The following is an 18,884-nucleotide window of genomic DNA, read 5'->3' as shown; positions in this document are numbered from 1 at the left end:
TCTACCCCATTTTCTTTCCCTTTTCTACACTCCCATCCAGTCATCCCCAACTGCACTGTATTAAACTGCCCGTATATGAAAGGCCTTCTCGCGCCCCTAAAATCTAATCTATACCCTCCTTATGTTTTAGTAGGTAATGATGTTGGTGCGTGGAGGGCTGCCATAGGCTGTTTTCACTGTAAACTTTCAAAACATACCCTGCTGATTTTCTAAATATTTTTGAAGTCAATGCCAAATGTTGGTTATTTACAACATATTTGTTTTTACAACAGTCGTATATCAATAATGTAAACATTTTCTTTACTATGATAATCCGTCTTCTTCTTCTGACATCAGGGCAGTCTTCTTGTGATGATTTAACTTAATTTAGACTTCCCCTTATATGGCGATCCTAAATTCAGCAATGATGAAAATACCTCAATTGCAAAATCTGTTCAAAATTATAACAGCAAATGCAACTGGTTTGGCTGAATGTGATCATCTTTCTCTCTCTATCACTCTTTTTTCATCGACTCTACCTGTGTTACTATCCTTTACTTCGTTTCTCTCTCCTTCTTTTCTTCCTCTCTATTTTCCATTTCCATATATAAAAACATAGTTTATGTATATTGCGTAAATTACCTTATCAAGTTATTGTTTATATTCATGTATTTGAAGAAAGGGACTTTGATAAGTTGTGAAAACTTGTGTCCTATTATTTTGTAAATATTTATTTGCAATAAAATATGTTTAAATCAAAGTACGCTGCAAGGTCGTTTTCGCTGAACTTTCCTACAGAAGTTGTCCTTGTGGGATATATATATATTTAGCCATACCGGAAGTATTCTTTCAAGATGGCGGACAATAGCTCGCAGAACATAGATGATCAGCTTGAGAAAGAACATTTCCTCCGTGTTTGTAATGCCTTCAAGTTTTACAGGTAATGTCATGTGTCAAGTCGGAAAAGAAACATCGAGCAATCTGATACATATCGATGTTTGGTGTGTTAAAGTGTTCATTAGACTCAGTGTTAAAATAATTATCGGGCGACTGACAGTTATCGTGTTGCATCACAGGGGTTCGTTACAAACGTCTGAAATACACATACCTATCCTGTGGCTGAGATCATAACCCTTGGCTAGCGAAGATGCTCTACCAATAGAGGTACATGTTCTCCGATAATCGACCAGTTCGGCTACATTCCTCCCTCCTATTTCTATGTCTTTGCCCCTATAGACATCATTTACAACCCAAGTTTGGATATCTCCTTGTCAAGCGCACACTCAATGTTTGAATGAGTGTTGATCACAGTGAGTCACCACTGTAACAGCAAAAGAAAAATGCATTGTCAAACAGGGGCTCAAACTCGGGACCCTCTGAACTCAAGATGGATGTGCACTCTACTGATGGGACTACCTGGTCTCTAGCTGCGATAACGTAGCTTTCTGACGACGCCCCAGGTGTGTGATTCACACCGGGCTTGCTCCATTACAATTGATTGATTGATTGATTGATAGGTTTTACGTCCGCTTAACTACCAGATGTATGGGTTATCCAGCAGACGAATAACAGAAAGGAAAAAGAGTAGAAGGGATAAAGTATGGAGTAAAGAGTAGAAGAGGGGGATAGATTAGATAAAGCATGGGATCGATTTAATACCCGGCCGGGGCAGAGGAGGCCGGGTATTAATATAAGTACTACCTGGTCGCCAACAATCGTCCCACTCCAGTTCTGCTACCAATTTATGTAAAGAAGAATCTCAGATACACTGCTTTGACGATTTTATCACACTGGTAACTTCTGATATTTCATTGGTAACAATGTGATACCTCTAGTTAATGCTTTTTTTTTCTATTTGATGCTGATAATTAATCTTTAGTTATATATTGGGATAGAAGTACAAATAGATATTTCAAACTTTAAATTATACACTTATTGCCCTGGTGTGAGGGAGACCTGAAGAGTTGTTTCCCCAAGATAAATCATGTTTCCCGAGGGCGAAGCCCAAGGGAAACCTGATTTGTCGAGGGAGAACAACTCTTCAGGTCTCCCTCACACCAGGGCAATAACTGTTATATAATTCTGAAATTCCATCTGTGGCGTCTGTGTTATATACATATAACAAAAATACATCAACGTTAGGCAATGCAACGATCCCCTGTGTTGTTGTCACTGAACTGTTCGCCCTTATTTCATTAGGTCTGGTAGCATATATATATACTACAAATACCTATCACTGTCAGTGTTTTGATTTTACATCAAATTGAACAGCAATTATAGCCCTTCAAGTTCTTCAGCTGTTGGGAGGTGTGATCTCCCATTCGCAGCCGTTGTTGATGTTTGGATGTCGTCCGGAACACATTGGGCGTTAGAAAGTCTAACAGAGATGGATACTCGACAGGGAAAATATCATGTGATGTGTCTAAACCAATCAGACACGTAAAAATAGATGAGGAATAATAAAACACATTGTTTTAATTAAGATATTTTAAATTATAGATATATTATTGATGAATTATTTACCAATATACGAGTATTACAATGATACTGTATTTAACTAATTACAGAGAAGACAGTGGTGGCCTTAATGTCAGTTTGACATATATGCCTAGTTTTATTTTAAAACTAGAATGCACCAAAAGAATTTTTAATCATGTCAGTTTTGCATGGGACACACATTTGTTGTTCCACCCCTGTGGTACTATTGCTTTTCATTTTTAGATTTATTTATTTCTGGATCTGCCAGTGAATTGGCTCTGCTTATAGATGAAGAAGTCTGAATTATCTCCCCTTATTTGTAGAAATCCTCCTAAATTGTTCCTCCCTCCCTTACTTGTAGAAATCATATTAGATTGTCTGCCCTTATTTGTAAAATTCCAACTGAATTGGCTCTGCTCATATGAAATTGTCACTTCTACTGAATTATCTCCCCTTATTTGTAGAAATCCTCCCTCCCTTACTTGTAGAAATCATATTAGATTGTCTCCCCATATTTGCTAAAACACTACTGAACTGCCCCCCCCCCCCCCTTAGTTGTAAAAATATTGCTCCCCTCTCTTGTAGAAATCCTCATGAATTGTCTTCACATATTTGTAGATAACCTCGTGAATATTTGTTCACATATTTGTAGAAATCCTCGTGAATTGTCATCACCTATTTGTAGAAATCCTCGTGAATTGTCATCACCGATTTGTAGAAATCCTCATGAATTGTCTTCAAATATTTGTAGAAATCCTCACGATCATGAACTGTCTGCACATATTTGTAGAAATCTTCATGAATTGTCTTCACCTATTTGTAGAAATCCTCATGAACTGTCTTCACATATTTGTAGAAATCTTCATGAATTGTCATCACCTATTTGTAGAAATCCTCATGAATTGTCTTCAAATATTTGTAGAAATCCTCGTGAATTGTCTTCACATATTTGTAGATAACCTCGTGAATTGATTTCACATATTTGTAGAAATCCTCATGATCTGTCTTCACATATTTGTAGAAATCCTCACGATCATGAACTGTCTTCACATATTTGTAGAAATCTTCATGAATTGTCTTCACCTATTTGTAGAAATCCTCATGAACTGTCTTCACATATTTGTAGAAATCCTCGTGAATTGTCTTCACATATTTGTAGAAATCCTAATGAACTGTCTTCACATATTTGTAGAAAACCTCGTGAATATTTGTTCACATATTTGTAGAATTCCTCATGAACTCTCTGCCCTGATTTGTAGAACTCCTGCTAATTTGTCTAATACTCTCATTTTTAGAACTCACTCCCACAGACGGATCAATGACTCGGAGATCTCCTACAGAGCTTTATCCAAAAAACACAAGGAACTGGTGCCAGACTTTCTTGAAAATCTTGAGAACATCCGGACCTGTGTGGACCATAACTATGAAATCATCAAACTTATATTACATGATGCAGAATACATGTTTGAAAATCAAACACAGGATACCATAGAAAATGTAAGTTACCAGTTATTTTGTCTGTGTTAGCAAAATGGTGCCCTTCATAAAATCGTTAACTTGTTATAATAAGCATGCATCATAGCCATAATTTACTAATAAATTGTAGCTGTTCCACTGGTCTAGAGCTTTTCAGTTTAGGTGTGTTGCTATGAAAGCGATACTAATAAAATCTATTACCTGTAACTGAGTGAGATCAGGTTATCTCAGTCAAGGGTTAAGATTCTGTAACAAAATCCCAACCGAGGTGTAAGCCGAGGTTGGGATGTTACAGAATCTTATATAGCCCAAGACTGAGATAACCAAATCTTGCTCAGTCAAAGGTAATTGATTTTTTTTCTCGCACCTTTTAGTTCGATCAAAAGTATTTGTTTTGCTAAAAACTTGAAGTATCCCGCCTGGGGCCTCAAATGATAATGACCTCTTCACTACTTAAGCTACATTTGCATGACAACATATTTCACAGTGTAGATTATATTTTATCTACAACATAAGATATCTAACAACGTCAAAACTATACATATAACAACAAAACAGAACATTTATAATGCAGATTGTCAATTTCAAGCAGTTAACGTGCGGATGAATACATCGCAGTGAAAAAATTCCGTGAAATGTCACGTAAAGGTGCAAGACAGATCGGATGTGATAGAAAATCTAGCATGGGGTATGATGTGGGATATCTCTGTCTGAGGTGCGAGAAATGTGTATTTCATCTTTTCAATTTCAATTTCAACAAATTTTATTGACAATACATGTATAAGCAATAGTCAATAGGATCAGACATCAGGCATAGCCTATCTAAGTCCGCTCCTTAAGTCGAAAAACACAGACATATATATATATATACATTGATATAATGATTGGTATGGGGAAGTAACTCCTTGATGTAAACAGACTTGTTCAATATCCTTGAGAGAGTAACCCTTTCACTAGGGATATTTAATTTGAGATATTTACTAGACTATTATCTTCAGTGAATAATATCAGGTATTACACAATGCGTTACTGGTATTCATATAAGGTAAACTGTTGAGTATAAATATTTGGTGATATTGGATTTACTCCCCCCAACAGATACAGGCTATACAGTCCATATAATCTCGTATCTCATCTTTATAATTGTGGCAGATTTAAATTTTACATGTATACGATTACGGCCACCTTCTAGCTTCCTTCTAGAAGGAATTTCCCTTTAGTTTAATCAGTCCTGCAGTGGACTGGGAAGCTGGGTTAGCAGGTTTGATCTTTGTTGGAAACACATGTACACTACACTTCTGTCTTTGTTGTTACAAAAGGAGTACATGGCCCTTCCTGTGGTGACAGGGAGTTAGAACCTGGGGTTGTGGTGTTCGAGAGCTAACACACTTAAAAACGGGGGAGAAGTGTGCCATATTGTAATTTTGTATAGGATAACAGTCACCTTCTAGTTTTGCACTAAAGGGATTTTTTCTTTAGCATAATCGGTTAAGTGGTGGACTTGTAATTTGAGGTTGGTGGCAGGTTCAATCTGTGTTGGAAGCACACTACACCCTTTCTTGGTACAATATTTTATTTTTTCAAATTTATGTCTTCATTAATTAGATTAAAGCATTATTTCAGAAAGAAATAAAATCACAATAAAAAAGTACTTTTTTGTCAAAAAACCCATTGCAGTCAGAAGAAGATGTTAAACAGACGTTTCCCACATCCGCTGACATGGACAAAGTGAGAACAACCCTTAAACAGTTTGTGCGAGATTGGAGTAGCCAGGGTCAACAGGAGAGGGATGCCTGCTACAGGCCTGTTATAGAGGAGATCGTAGGCAGGTTTCCACCTCAGTTATGGTAGGTGATTTTTATTTTTTAATACCTTTCTTCTTAAATTGTACAGCTTAATTAGTATGGGTCTCGGATAATGTCTGAACTGAAATTAAATGAGATAATAGAAGCTTGTTCCCTTATACATGTCACTCTATTAGGATTTTTTCATGTCTGCTTGAATTTTACTTGACAAACACAATACTATGGGCCAAAAAAAGCAGAATTTAAGGTTTTTGGATTGCTTTTTATAACCCACTAGAATTGACCTAATAAGTTGAGGGTATAGAGGATATTTAATTGTGTCTTCAGAAATAACAAATATATTTCACAAGTGTGGCTAATATTTTGATATTTTTCACGAGTGCGCAGCACGAGAGGAAAAAATCAAAATATCAGCCACACTTGTCTGCGCACTCTTGAAAATTATCAAAATATTAGCCACACTCGTGAAATATATTTGTTATTACTGAAGACACCATCAAATTTCCTATTTATTACATTTTTAAAGCATAAATCATGAAAAATGTAATACATTAAAAAAGGGCAGGAATCAGAAGCGTAATAATAAACGCCATATTCTGATGACGTCATGCTTGACAACAAGGCTGCCCCTGTGAAAATTTCATGAACATTCATGAACTATTCATGAATTGTTCATGTGCGAAATTCATGAAGAGTTCATGAACTGTCCCATGAACATTAAATGGCAGTTCATGAACTTGAAGTTTACAACTTTAAATCTTTTTAAGTTCAATTAATTTCAATCAATTGTTCATGAACTTTTTCATGAACTGTATTTTCATGAACTATTCATGAACTATTCATGAACTTTCCACCGTCAATTTTTACGACTTTAAATCTTTTTAAGTTCAATTAATTTCCATCAATTGTTCATGAACTTTTTCATGAACTATTCATGAACTATTCATGAACTTTAAGTTCATGAACTATTTCATGAACTGTCCACCTTCAATTCATAAACAGTTCGTGAACGTTCATGAACAGTTCATGAACGTTCATGAGTTAATGAATTACATTTTGCAGGGGTGCGCACCATTTGAATGGGATACTCAACCCAATTCCGACATTTTCTGCTATTTTCTGGTTTGATTGCGTATAAAAATGTTACACATTGTATAATAATGTAAATACTTAAGTGTATGTACCAACTATTTACCATAACAACCACTTGTTCTACTGTCGCTTCATTTGAATCTGAACAAAAAATCGTTGTCTTTGAATGCAGCGAATATAAGATAACGCTATGATTGGTCAATACCGAAAAGTGATATTTTCACACTGTGAAAGATATCAGTTTATCAAGATGATAGATTCCAATATTTCACTGGCAAAAATGTAACAAATATATATTTGAATCTGTCTGTCCATCTGTCTATGGTTTCTAGAATGCACCTCAGCCACTGTTTCATGTACTGACATCAAACTTTGTATATAGCTACATCATAGGAAAATGGTTTGTTGCAATTTAAAACAAGGTCACAGTGGCTTCTTTTACTTTTGACCTTGACCTCAATTACTGATATAATGGTTTCCAGTACACATCTCAGCAGGGATTAATCTAGGTTTTTGGGGAAAGTGCCCTTTTGGAAAAAAGGGGAATTTTATTCCGTAATAGGTGAAAAATACATAACCGGACTGTCTCAATGTTTGTTTATATAATGTATGTGTACTAGCTGTTATTTCTTAGAATAACAAAGACAGTATATCATGTTGAAGATATTCTAAAGAGTTTTATTTTCACAACTTCATGAAAACTTCGAACAGTTTGTTCTGATCTGAGTCTTAGACTTTGTCCGACGTTACGTCTGGGCCGCTGCACTCGACGACATAGTTGCATGTTCACTGCTGTCGGGGGGACCTGCATCAATTTCCGACTCAGTCTGACCTTTTGCCTATTTGGCAAACATTGCATGTATAGTACGTTTTCCTTTTGCATATTTCTCTCTTATTTTTTTCGTGTAAAAACCCTCCTTGTGCGACATGATGTCTGGATGCAATGTTCTGCGTTGTTCCACGATGTTCCACATGCGTAGGTCGGGTGACTTCTGAACTTGCCAGCAATGATGGATTACTCCGGGAAATAAACAAGAACGATCAATGTTTTCAATTTGGTGCTCGAGAATCGTTTTGTATTGATGAGGAAAAGAATACAACGCATTTGTAATCAAGATTTTGAAATAGTTGTTTTGAAGAAAAAGGGGAATTTTAGGGGAAAAAAGGGGAATTTCGGTACCTTTTTCTCTAGGGGAAAGTGCAGTTTAACGGCAGCAAAATAAAGCTAGTCACAGTTACATGAATAGGCATCAAACTTTGTACTATATAGATACATCCTGGGAAAGCAGTGTTTCCTGTTAGATGGTCGGGTGGTGCAGCGGATGGTGCACTTGATAGCACACTTGCCTTTTACCATGGTGGCCGGGGTTCGATTCCCCGATCAGACGTGAAAAGGTTGGGGTCACCTGCTCGACCACGTGGGTTTTCTCCGGGTACTCCGGTTTCCTCCTACAATAAGACCCCTCACGCGCTAACATCCGGGCCGACAAGAGTGATTAACATAAGTTGAATTAACTTGTTTCATAATTGTTGTAAAATAAATAAAGTTTATATTCCTGTTGTTAAATGAGGTCACATGGAACTTTATATGGCTTTTGACCTTGACTTCCAGGACTGAAATAATGATTACCACAGAGCATACACCAGCCACTGTTAAATGAAAGGGCATGATATACTTGTATAAAGGCCTAGTTAAATGAGGTCAAAGTGACTACTTGCTGATCTATTAACTTTTGACCTTGACCTAAAGTACTTAAGTACATTTACATTGTAATGGGTATTTCTGGGGCTTATTTCAGCCACTGTTTCATGAATTGGCAAAAATATTTTTTTCCACAGGTACATGTAGATCATTGGGGAAATAAAACAACAAAACAATTGCAATGTTCAAGCTTTATTTGAAATTTATTTTGAAATCATTTTGAGGATTTTTTCAGGTATATTTGAATTTTTATTTTTTATTTTTTTTGTTACAGTAAGCGGTCAGATGTAAAAGTGCTGATCCCTGGAGCTGGACTGGGGAGGCTTGCACTGGAGTTAGCCAAGCTAGGCTTCACCTGTCAGGGAAACGAATGGAGCCTGTTCATGTTACTAGCCTCAAACTTCATCCTCAACAAGTAAGCTAGACCTCATCCTCCAAATCCGCAGATTCTTATCTCGAAATACATATCCTCTCTGCCAATAACAGTCTTTTGACCATCAGCTCTGAAAAAAAAAAAAAATGAAATAAAAACATTTCAATGGTTGTGAAGTTTAGATTTCAATTTTTGCTTGAATTCACAACATTTGCAGAAGATTGTTCCATAAATCAACAGTTCTCTGTGTAAAGGAAAATTTTGGAATATTCAATCTTGAATGCGATTTGTAAATTTCAAAGTTGTGTCCATGCTGTAGATGAACTTTCCCTGACTGATTTTGTTTGCACATGTAGTTTTACTGCCAAATACAGGCTGTTTCCCCGAGATAAAAAGTGACTTATTTTCCCAAAATGACCAAAAACCTAGGAATATTTTCCCAATTTCAATACAAATTATGCTGTAGTTTACCAATTCATTAAGGAACAGGCTGTTGTAAAATTTAGGTACCAAAAACAATGCCAGATATTAGATATGTTGGATACTTCATGGTCATATTTCCCAGACATTATTTTGTAAACCTCGATCACATCGCCACGTGATCTTCTATGCACTAGTGTTGGTATTTTTAGCTTTTCTAATCGCTCCTTATAGGACAAGTCTTTCAGTCCAGGTACCAGTGTTTCCTCGCTCGACATTGAACATTTTCTATTGTTTCATTGTGTTTTTCGAGATGAGGACACCAAATCTGATTCGCGTATCCAATGTGTGGTCTAACTAAGGATGTGTGTAGCGACCTAAAACTCTCCAAGTTCATATATTCCATGGTTCTTTGTAGAACTCCCATAATGGATTTAGCTTTAGTTACTTTTTTCAGATTTATGTGTATATTATCAAATGATAATTTATTGTCTATGATGACACTGATGTCTTTTTCGAAGTGCACAAATTCCAAAGCTTCTGCATTTTCCTTTTAAAGTGTGTACTTCATTTGATTAACATTGGAGTGTCCCCATCCTCGATATGCGCGTGGGACACTCTGTCCTCGATATCCAGGGATTACGCTCACTTTCGCTCTCTCCACCCCTGGAATATGTCATAGCAAAAGTGAAGGTTCGGTGTGTACGCCACCTTGTTGTTGAGACAAGGAGACTAGTTTGATCCTTTGATATACATCAAAAGAATCTTGCGGTCACGTAACGGTAAAAGTTGAGAGGCTTTGAAGTCGGGTGTCTCTCCTTTGTGATCTTCAAAAGACAGGTATCAGCCTAGCGTTTTACCTGAGACCAATCAAACAGCTATCTTCGTGCCTTCAATTTTGCCATGACATATTCCAGGGGTGTAGAGAGGGAAAGTGAGCGTAACCCCTGGATATCGAGGATGGAGTGTCCCACGTGCATCGCTTTGCATTTGTCAGGATGAAAAGGAAGATGCCAAAGCTTTGACCACTTTTAAATTGAAAATATATCCTTACAATCTTACAATGTTGTTCATCATTGATTGCCCTAAATGCTTTCGTATCATCTGCAAAAAAGGAATGTATTCGTTCTGGGACTTGTTACATCCGGCTTGTCATTTATATAAATTACAAATAAGAGAGGTCCTAGAACCGATCCTTGTGGTATGCCACTTATTACATGTTTCCATTCCGACTTTTCTACATTCATGACGACCCTTTGTTTTCTTTCTATTAAAAAATCAGCAATCCAAGAGGAGAATCTTCATGATATTCCAAATTTTGCTAGTTTTTGGATTAGGCATATTATTGGTATATATATAATGACCATATGTCGGTGTAGAACAGAAAGTCAAAAAAATACTTCAACCTCTTTTTAAATTGTATGGTTTGTGTGTAGCTTAAAAACAACAAATATATTTTCCAATGAAAAGCTTTATTTCTACTCCCCGTTTGTTTTGGTGTGCTTTTAATTCAGTGAAATTTGCTTCTTTTCATATCTTTTTTTCCCTTCTTTAATGATATATTTTTTAACATATTTAATTATCTGTGACAAATTTTAAACTAATTGGTCGTCACTAATTTGTTAGTTATTTTCCCTTCTGAACATTTTTTCAAAATATTTGTATGAAAATATTATATCGGTTAAAAAATATGACTGAAAGTTTATGAAAAGATTCTTGTAACACAACCAATGAGTGTTTCTATGTGATGTTTCAATGACTAGTACTGTATGTTCTCTGTCACTTTCATCAGAAAAATGACGAGTGAAGCGTAGGTATGTACACAAAGGTGTAAAATATGCACGAGTTGTCCACAAACCGATGTCGATTCGGCTACTCTGTAAGCGTGTGTACAAATAGTTGTTATATATGTACCGAAATGACTCGATTCAGCTACACTTTGTTTAATACGCTGGTCATTTGTCTGATGAAGGTGAAAGAGTACATACCGTACTAGTCATCGAAATGTCACATAGAAACACTTACTGGTTGTGTTACAAGAATCCAGACTTACCAACCTGAAGAAAATGCTTAGAAATACGCTAAAGATGGTTATGATACCTGTAAGTAGAAATGGAATTCATAGGTGTATCAATATGCATGTTTCCCTGCAAGGTAAATTTTCAAAAAAACACCAATTAAGGATCCCTGTCTAACTGCAGGAAAAACACCAGAGAATTCCATTATTTTTTTTATAAATATATGTAGTTGCCTCCCTTTAATTTCATTTTGGCTGTAATTGACCATGTATTTCAGTTGCTTAAAAAATGTCACTGAAAGTATTATTAAAATGTATATACCGCCCGTTAGATGGTTGTTTCTGGACTGGTCCTCATTTAACCCTTTCGTCACTGTAGACCATAACGGACTCACCTAGATCAATGCATGGTAGAGTCTGCTAAAGTTGCATAGGGGTGAAAAGATTAACTACAACTTCTGCCTCACAGATGTCGGGAAGAGAACAGTTTGATCCTTTATCCCTGGGTACACCAGTGGTGTAACAACAAACGCACAGAGGACCAGACGAGGGCCGCACATCTCCCCGACATCAATCCCGGAGATCTACCGGAGGACTCAAACTTCTCAATGGCAGCGGGAGACTTCTTGGAAGTATACAGAGAATCAGGTATCGTTATCTCAAAATAAAAAAAATAAAATATATGACAAAAATCAATCAAATTGAATAAGAAGGAAGGCATAGTAGTCTAGTGCTTGACTGGTGACTGGAAGGTCGAGGGTTCGAGTCCTGTCATGGCACTGTGTTGCATCGTTGAACAAGATACTTTACTCTGCTTGTTACAGTCTACTCAGCTGTAAATGAGTATGTGGTTGGGCAGTAATGGATTTGTTGAATGTTAGCTATGAGTGTCTAAATGGCAGCACCGGCTGTTTGCTCCCCAGGGTTGAAGATGAGAAATATATTGGCTGGTTGCGAGATGACATAGTTTGTTATAAAGCAGAATATAGGAACCTATCTTTTTTTACTATTATGAAGTAGTGATTGTTTTTTTATTATTTCATAAATATCAAAGAATTGATCAAGAAATATTATTGTAAGCAGTAATGCCTGTCGATAGACTGGAAACAAGTTTTATAAGTGCCATTATTGATTAATTAATTTTTTGAGTTATGTCCCTTTATCAAGTGACGGGAACCGTGTCTTCTCAGTATCTAGAGCAATACTTACTGTATTATCCTCAAACTTGGTGATGAGGTCACTTTTCATGAAAACTTGAATAAGTTTGGAAACACAACTGTTTGACTGTAATTTATGGAGTAACAACCAATCATGGGTTATCGAAACAGTCTCCCAAACAATTTGAGTAATAATGGTGGCCTTAACCTCAAATTTGGTGAAAAGTAAGAGCTCTTTTGTGAAAGAGGTCAGATAGAACAATGTGTCTTACAACCTTAAAATAGTAAATATTCATGTTTGTTGATGAAGATTGCTTTCACATTGTATGTTTTAGAAGAATGGGACTGTGTGGCAACTGTTTTCTTCCTGGACACAGCACGCAATGTGATAGCCTATGTGGAGGCCATCTGGAAGATTCTACAGCCAGGGGGCTACTGGGTAAACCTAGGTATGGACAGGGGGCTACTGGGTAAATATTGGTAGGGACAGGGGGCTACTGGGTAAACCTAGGTATTTCAGGGGACTACTGGGTAAACATTGGTATGGACAGGGGGCTACTGGGTAAACATTGGTAGGGACAGGGGGCTACTGGGTAAACATTGGTAGGGCCAGGGGGCTGGTGGGTCAACCTTGGTATGGACAGGGGGCTACTGGGTAAACATGGATAGGGACAGGGGGCTACTGGGTAAACATTGGTATGGACAGGGCGTTACTGGCTAAACCTAGGTATGGACAGGGGGCTACTGGGTACATATTGGTAGGGACAGGGGGCTACTGGGTAAACATTGGTAGGGCCAGGGGGCTACTGGGTCAACCTTGGTATGGCCAGGGGGCTACTGGGTAAACATTGGTATGGACAGGGGCTAGTGGGTCAACCTTGGTATGGAAAGGGGGCTACTGGGTCAACCTTGGTATGGACAGGGAGCTACTGGGTAAACCTTGGTATGGACAGGGGGCTACTGGGTAAACATGGATAGGGACAGGGGGCTACTGGGTAAACATTGGTATGGACAGGGGCTAGTGGGTCGACCTTGGTATGGACAGGGGGCTACTGGGTAAACATTGGTATGGACAGGGGCTAGTGGGTCAACCTTGGTATGGACAGGGCGTTACTGGGTAAACCTAGGTATGGAAAGGGGGCTACTGGGTAAACATTGGTATTGACAGGGGGCTACTGGGTAAACATTGGTAGGGCCAGGGGGCTACTGGGTCAACCTTGGTATGGCCAGGGGGCTACTGGGTAAACATTGGTATGGACAGGGGCTAGTGGGTCAACCTTGGTATGGACAGGGCGTTACTGGGTAAACCTAGGTATGGAAAGGGGGCTACTGGGTAAACATTGGTATTGACAGGGGGCTACTGGGTAAACATTGGTAGTGACGGGGGGCTACTGGGTAAACATTGGTAGGGACAGGGGGCTAGTGGGTCAACCTTGGTATGACAGGGGGCTACTGGGTAAACCTAGGTAGGGACAGGGGGCTTCTGGGTAAACCTGGGTATGGACAGGGGGCTACTGGGTAAACATTGGTATGGACAGGGCGTTACTGGGTAAACCTAGGTATGGACAGGGGGCTACTGGGTAAACATTGGTATGGACAGGGGGCTAGTGGGTCAACCTTGGTATGGACAGGGCGTTACTGGGTAAACCTTGGTATGGACAGGTGGCTACTGGGTCAACCTTGGTATGGACAGGGGGATACTGGGTCTATCTTGGTATGGACAGGGAGATACAAGGTCAACCTTGGTATTGACAGGAGGCTACTGGGTCAACCTTGGTTTGGACAGGGGGATACTGGGTAAATCTTGGTATGGACAGGGGTCTTCTTGGTAAACATTGGTATGGACAGGGGATACTAGTTCAACCTCAATTGACATTGGCTGATGGGCTGACATTAATATGGACATGGGGCTAAGTACACTTGGTCGACCAAGATAAAGACTGGAGACAACCCTCTTATATTCCACCACATTTTGTAAATTTAAAAAAAAAATAGATGTTCCATTTTAACATTAAAAATACAATCAGACATTTTTTAATTATCACAGTTCTGTTTTTTCACAAGTTAATGATAAGTTTTTCACAACAGTTTGTTGCTATTGCTTGTTAAGTTGTTGAACAGAATAAATATTTCGCTGTCAGTTTTGTTTTTAAAATTGAAAACCCTACTTCATTAAAACAATGCTATGTCTGCATTTGTGTATGAGCTTGAGTTACTTCCCTTGGTTTCAGGTCCGTTACTCTACCACTACGCAGAAATGGCAGATGAGAACTCCATAGAATTAAGTTACGAACAAGTCAAGAAAGTTATAATAGAAGTGGGATTTCAGTTTGAAGTAAGTTGAACATATCCTTTGTCAATGTTCAAAGGATAAGGCTCATTTTTGCTCTCTGTATCCTGAAATATGTCACAGCAAAAAAGAAGGCTCAGTGCATGAGCACCACATTGTTGATGAGACAAGAATATTTGTTTGATTCTTTGATGTATATCAAAGGGATCCCATGATTGCTTAACTCATTCACCCCTGGCGACACATTTGAACTCTTCCAATTCAAAGGATGGAACAGTTCATTATGGTATTTTAGGTGTGAATGAGTCAACTGTAAATTTGTCTGGCTTTGAAGTCAGGTGTCCTCCTCTGTAATCTTCAAAAGACAGGCATCAGCCTAGTGATTGGTCAGGTTATTTTACCTGAGACCAATCAAATAGCTAGCTGCATGCCCTCAATTATGCTTTGACATATTCCAGGGGTGCAGAGAGAGAAAGTGAGCATAAACCCTGGAGTATCGAAGATTGAAAATATGTTGACAGTTTTTTTTAACTCATTCACCCCTGAAGTCAAATTTGAACCCTTCCAATTCAAAGGTCGGAAAAGTTCATTATGAAATTTCAGGGTTGGATGAGTTAATAATAGAAATATATGTGTTAACTGAATATCCGGTGAAGGATTCCCATATCACTGCCAAAACTTGATCTAAGTGTTGGAAACAGTTTTTTGGGGCATTGCTTTAGCTTCAATAAATCATTTCTGAAAAGAAAACCAAACTTTGCAGGACTTTTATGAAAATTAATAGAAATGGAATAAACAAAATACATATCAACAACAGTGTTTTATGTGTAAAAATTTAACAGATCCAGAACAGGATTTGACCCTTGGACTTCAGATTGTTATACTATTACTCCAACTGATTGAACTACCTAGTCAACAGGAGTGTTCGGGCCAAACTGTGCTGCAATATAATCGAAGGAAGTTAAGGGGAGGTTACTGTATTTATGAAAATTCACAGTGCAGAGGAACAGGGATCCTTAATGTGTGATTCTTGATATGAAAGTGATTTTTCTATACCCAACAAAATCTTTGTCTGCAATGTTTTTAACTCATCATCATCATCATCATCATCAGATGGTGGAACTGTTTTAACTGCCCTTCGGCCATTGCCCATTGTCAATCCATCTATAACAATTTTGAGACTGATAAGAAAAACAAGATGGCTGACTGGCAACCATCTTGAATTTTGACAGTTTAAGTTTGTTTTCAGCATTTCTCCAGAAGTACTCGATAGATCTTTATCAAATTTTCCTTGTATAAGTAAGATACTTCTGTTCGTTATTATGCACATTTCTTTACTTTCACTCTGCTCGATCAGAGGGAAACTATAGCTGAAAAATGTAAAACTAGAAATTCTGTTTGTTAAATTGTTCCAATATATTGTAACTGTGAAAGGACACTGTCAAATCTAGTGTTATGAACTTTAATCAGAAGTCACTACATTATGCTGATTTACTGTTGACATAACTATATCAATATCCGATCCAACAGAAAATTAGAGAAAATATCAAACTTACATAGATCTAATGAAGGCCACCAAAAGATGGCATGTCCTCAAATGACCATAGCTATAAATACGACAAAAAACACAAACAAACCTTACCCATTGTATGTATATCATAATTTGTTAATGTTCTTTCATGTTTTTGTTTTTTTGTCTTCCTTGACAGAAAGAAGAAATGGATATAAAATCCTCATACACACAGAGTGTGGACAGTATGTTCCAATATCAGTATAACAGTGTCTTCTTTGTGGTACGCAAACCTCTATGACCCAGTCCTTGACGTAACGTCGCCCAAAAACCTTTATTGTACGCTGTGTGTGATAATGTAATTAATATATATTAATATATTAATATATCCGAAAAAAAGGAGCATTTTATTATTCAGTGTCATCTGATCACACAGCAAGATGGGATTTTAAAAGGTTCTTATCAAGATAGAGGAACATCACTTTTTCCAAAAGAATACGTACTTTTAAGAGTAACACATTTTTTAAGAACTTGATTTTCTGTTTGCCTTGTTTTTGATATTTCCCACTGTTAATAATATGTAGCAGGAAAGAGAGTAGTGTGCCTCCACCAGGGATTTAACCGGCAATTCCAGACTTCCTTGCAATTGGGTCGGACTTTTTACGATTGAGCGAAAGGGAAATTCCCTCTAGCTCCTGATCAAAGCTAGAAGGGTACCGTTCTCCTATGTACAATTAAAATCTGTCAAACTACTCCCTCCTCTTCAAATGCATTTAGCCTTGAACACCACCACCCTAGTTCTAACATTCCGTCACCACAGGAAGGGCCACGGACACCATTTGTGATTGGAAAGAGAGAATTGTGCCTCCGATGGGGATCAAACCCGTGGTCCCAGAATCTACCACCGAGCTAAAGGGAAACTCCAGCTAATTTGAGTCATCTGTAATCCATTGTACATCAATATCTGCCACTAATGTTACATTCAACTTTCAAAATTATAGATCTGAAATGTTGTTTACTTTTGAAATGCCAATTCTCAGTAAGTCACAGTAAATATCCAATTTTTAGTAAGGAATATCCATATGGTTATTTTGGAAGCGGTCTGTTTTCAAATTAGTCTTATTTTCAAAGACATTTAGACAGTGAGCTTTAAATAGTATGTTTTCAATGCCGTCTTCTGTAGCATGGAAACATACTGTTATACTTAAGCAATGAATGTTTTAGCAAATGTTGTTATGGTCCTATAACACACATTGCCATTGATGACACACTGAATAAAGCCCTTTATATCAGAGTGTCAGCAATATAAATGTGTGTTATAGGACCATAACAATATGTGCTAAAATTATTCATTGCTAAAATATTCATTATGATCGAGTATAGTTAATTAGTTATTTCGTACAGTTCTTTGAATAGCAAATTAAGCCTCGACAACAATGAAATTGATGACGTCACAAGAGAAAGTGTTGTTATAGTCTCATAACAACATTTGCCATCCCGATGCATTGCAATGGAAGGATGCAGAGCAAATGTAAATGTAGGTTTTTAAACGAAATTTAAATTATGTTTTGTCAAAATGTTGCAATAATAAACTATGAAATATGACATGAACCTTTATAATATATCCAACATATCTAGGCCGACAGGAATAATGTAGTGCCTTTCTGGAATACAAGACATATTTTTAGACCAGCTTTAATTTCTTTCAAAACATTTGATTATCCAGATTCTGTGGTATCGCGTTTGAAATCCTAGTCACAAAGTTGGAATATTTGTTTCTTATATTTCATCCATTCCGATGTCTTTGGCATATACTGTGAAATCACTAATTTTCGTGGGTTTTGTTAATATGTTGATTTTATGGGTTATCTTCATCCACGAATTCACAGGTTTACGATCTAATCGCAAGTTTGATAAAAAGCATTTCTCCATTTGAGTTGGGACTCGTAATCCACAAATTCATGTACCCACGATTAATTTTTTTTGGTGGGAAACCAGGAAATTTGAGCCCCACAAAAATATCTGATTTCTGAGTACTTGCATTGACTGTATATGGTTCGTAGCCGGACTCTATATGATGGACATGCACATTTTAAGCTCACCGGGTCCGAAGGACCAAGGTGAGCTTATGTCATACTGTGGCTTCCGTCATCTGTACGTCAACAATTTATTTGAACGACTTCTTCTTCTTAACGACTGATCGGAATTTAACTTAATTTGAATGGAAGCATCCCTATGTGGTAAGGATTCAAAATTGTACAAATGGTGGGGCGACCCCCAGGGTGCTGAGGGGCGGTGCGTAAAGGGGGAAATTTGGCTGTATTGCTTTAAGCGACCTCTTCTCTGGAACTAAGAGATGGATATCAATCATATTTGACTGGAAGCATCCCGAGGTGGTGGGGATTTAAAATTGTACAAATGGTGGGGCTGACCCCGCAAGGGGCTGAGAGGCAGGGCCAAAAGCAGGCAATTTGGCTAAATTGCGTTAAGCGACTTCTTCTCTGGAACTAAGAGATGGATATCAACCATATTTATTTGGAAGCATCCCTAGTTGGTGGGGAATCAAAATTGTACAAATGGTGGGG

The 18,884-nt window shown here is 37.7% G+C and overlaps 1 protein-coding gene across 2 annotated transcripts; it reads left to right on the top strand.

The window, feature by feature from the left end:
- Window positions 1–828: 828 nt before the first annotated feature.
- Window positions 829–18,436, top strand: LOC110446365 (carnosine N-methyltransferase-like). Of its 2 annotated transcripts, none has more exons than XM_021491485.1 (8): window positions 829–919; window positions 3,753–3,954; window positions 5,611–5,780; window positions 8,807–8,947; window positions 11,812–11,990; window positions 12,838–12,948; window positions 14,731–14,834; window positions 16,499–18,436. In XM_021491485.1, exons 1-8 carry the CDS (start codon window positions 834–836, stop codon window positions 16,598–16,600), a joined length of 1,095 nt encoding a protein of 364 aa, XP_021347160.1. In that variant the 5' UTR covers window positions 829–833; the 3' UTR covers window positions 16,601–18,436. The 2 variants fall into 2 exon arrangements, with proteins under 2 accessions (XP_021347160.1, XP_021347159.1); XM_021491484.1 differs by having other exon boundaries at window positions 12,835–12,948.
- Window positions 18,437–18,884: the final 448 nt, after the last annotated feature.

Source organism: Mizuhopecten yessoensis, unplaced genomic scaffold (genome assembly GCF_002113885.1).
Source record: "Mizuhopecten yessoensis strain PY_sf001 unplaced genomic scaffold, ASM211388v2 scaffold2681, whole genome shotgun sequence".
Taxonomy (NCBI): Eukaryota; Metazoa; Mollusca; class Bivalvia; order Pectinida; family Pectinidae; genus Mizuhopecten; species Mizuhopecten yessoensis.
The sequence above is the reverse complement of the archived record's forward strand: the minus strand, read 5'-3'. Positions and strand labels throughout refer to the sequence as shown.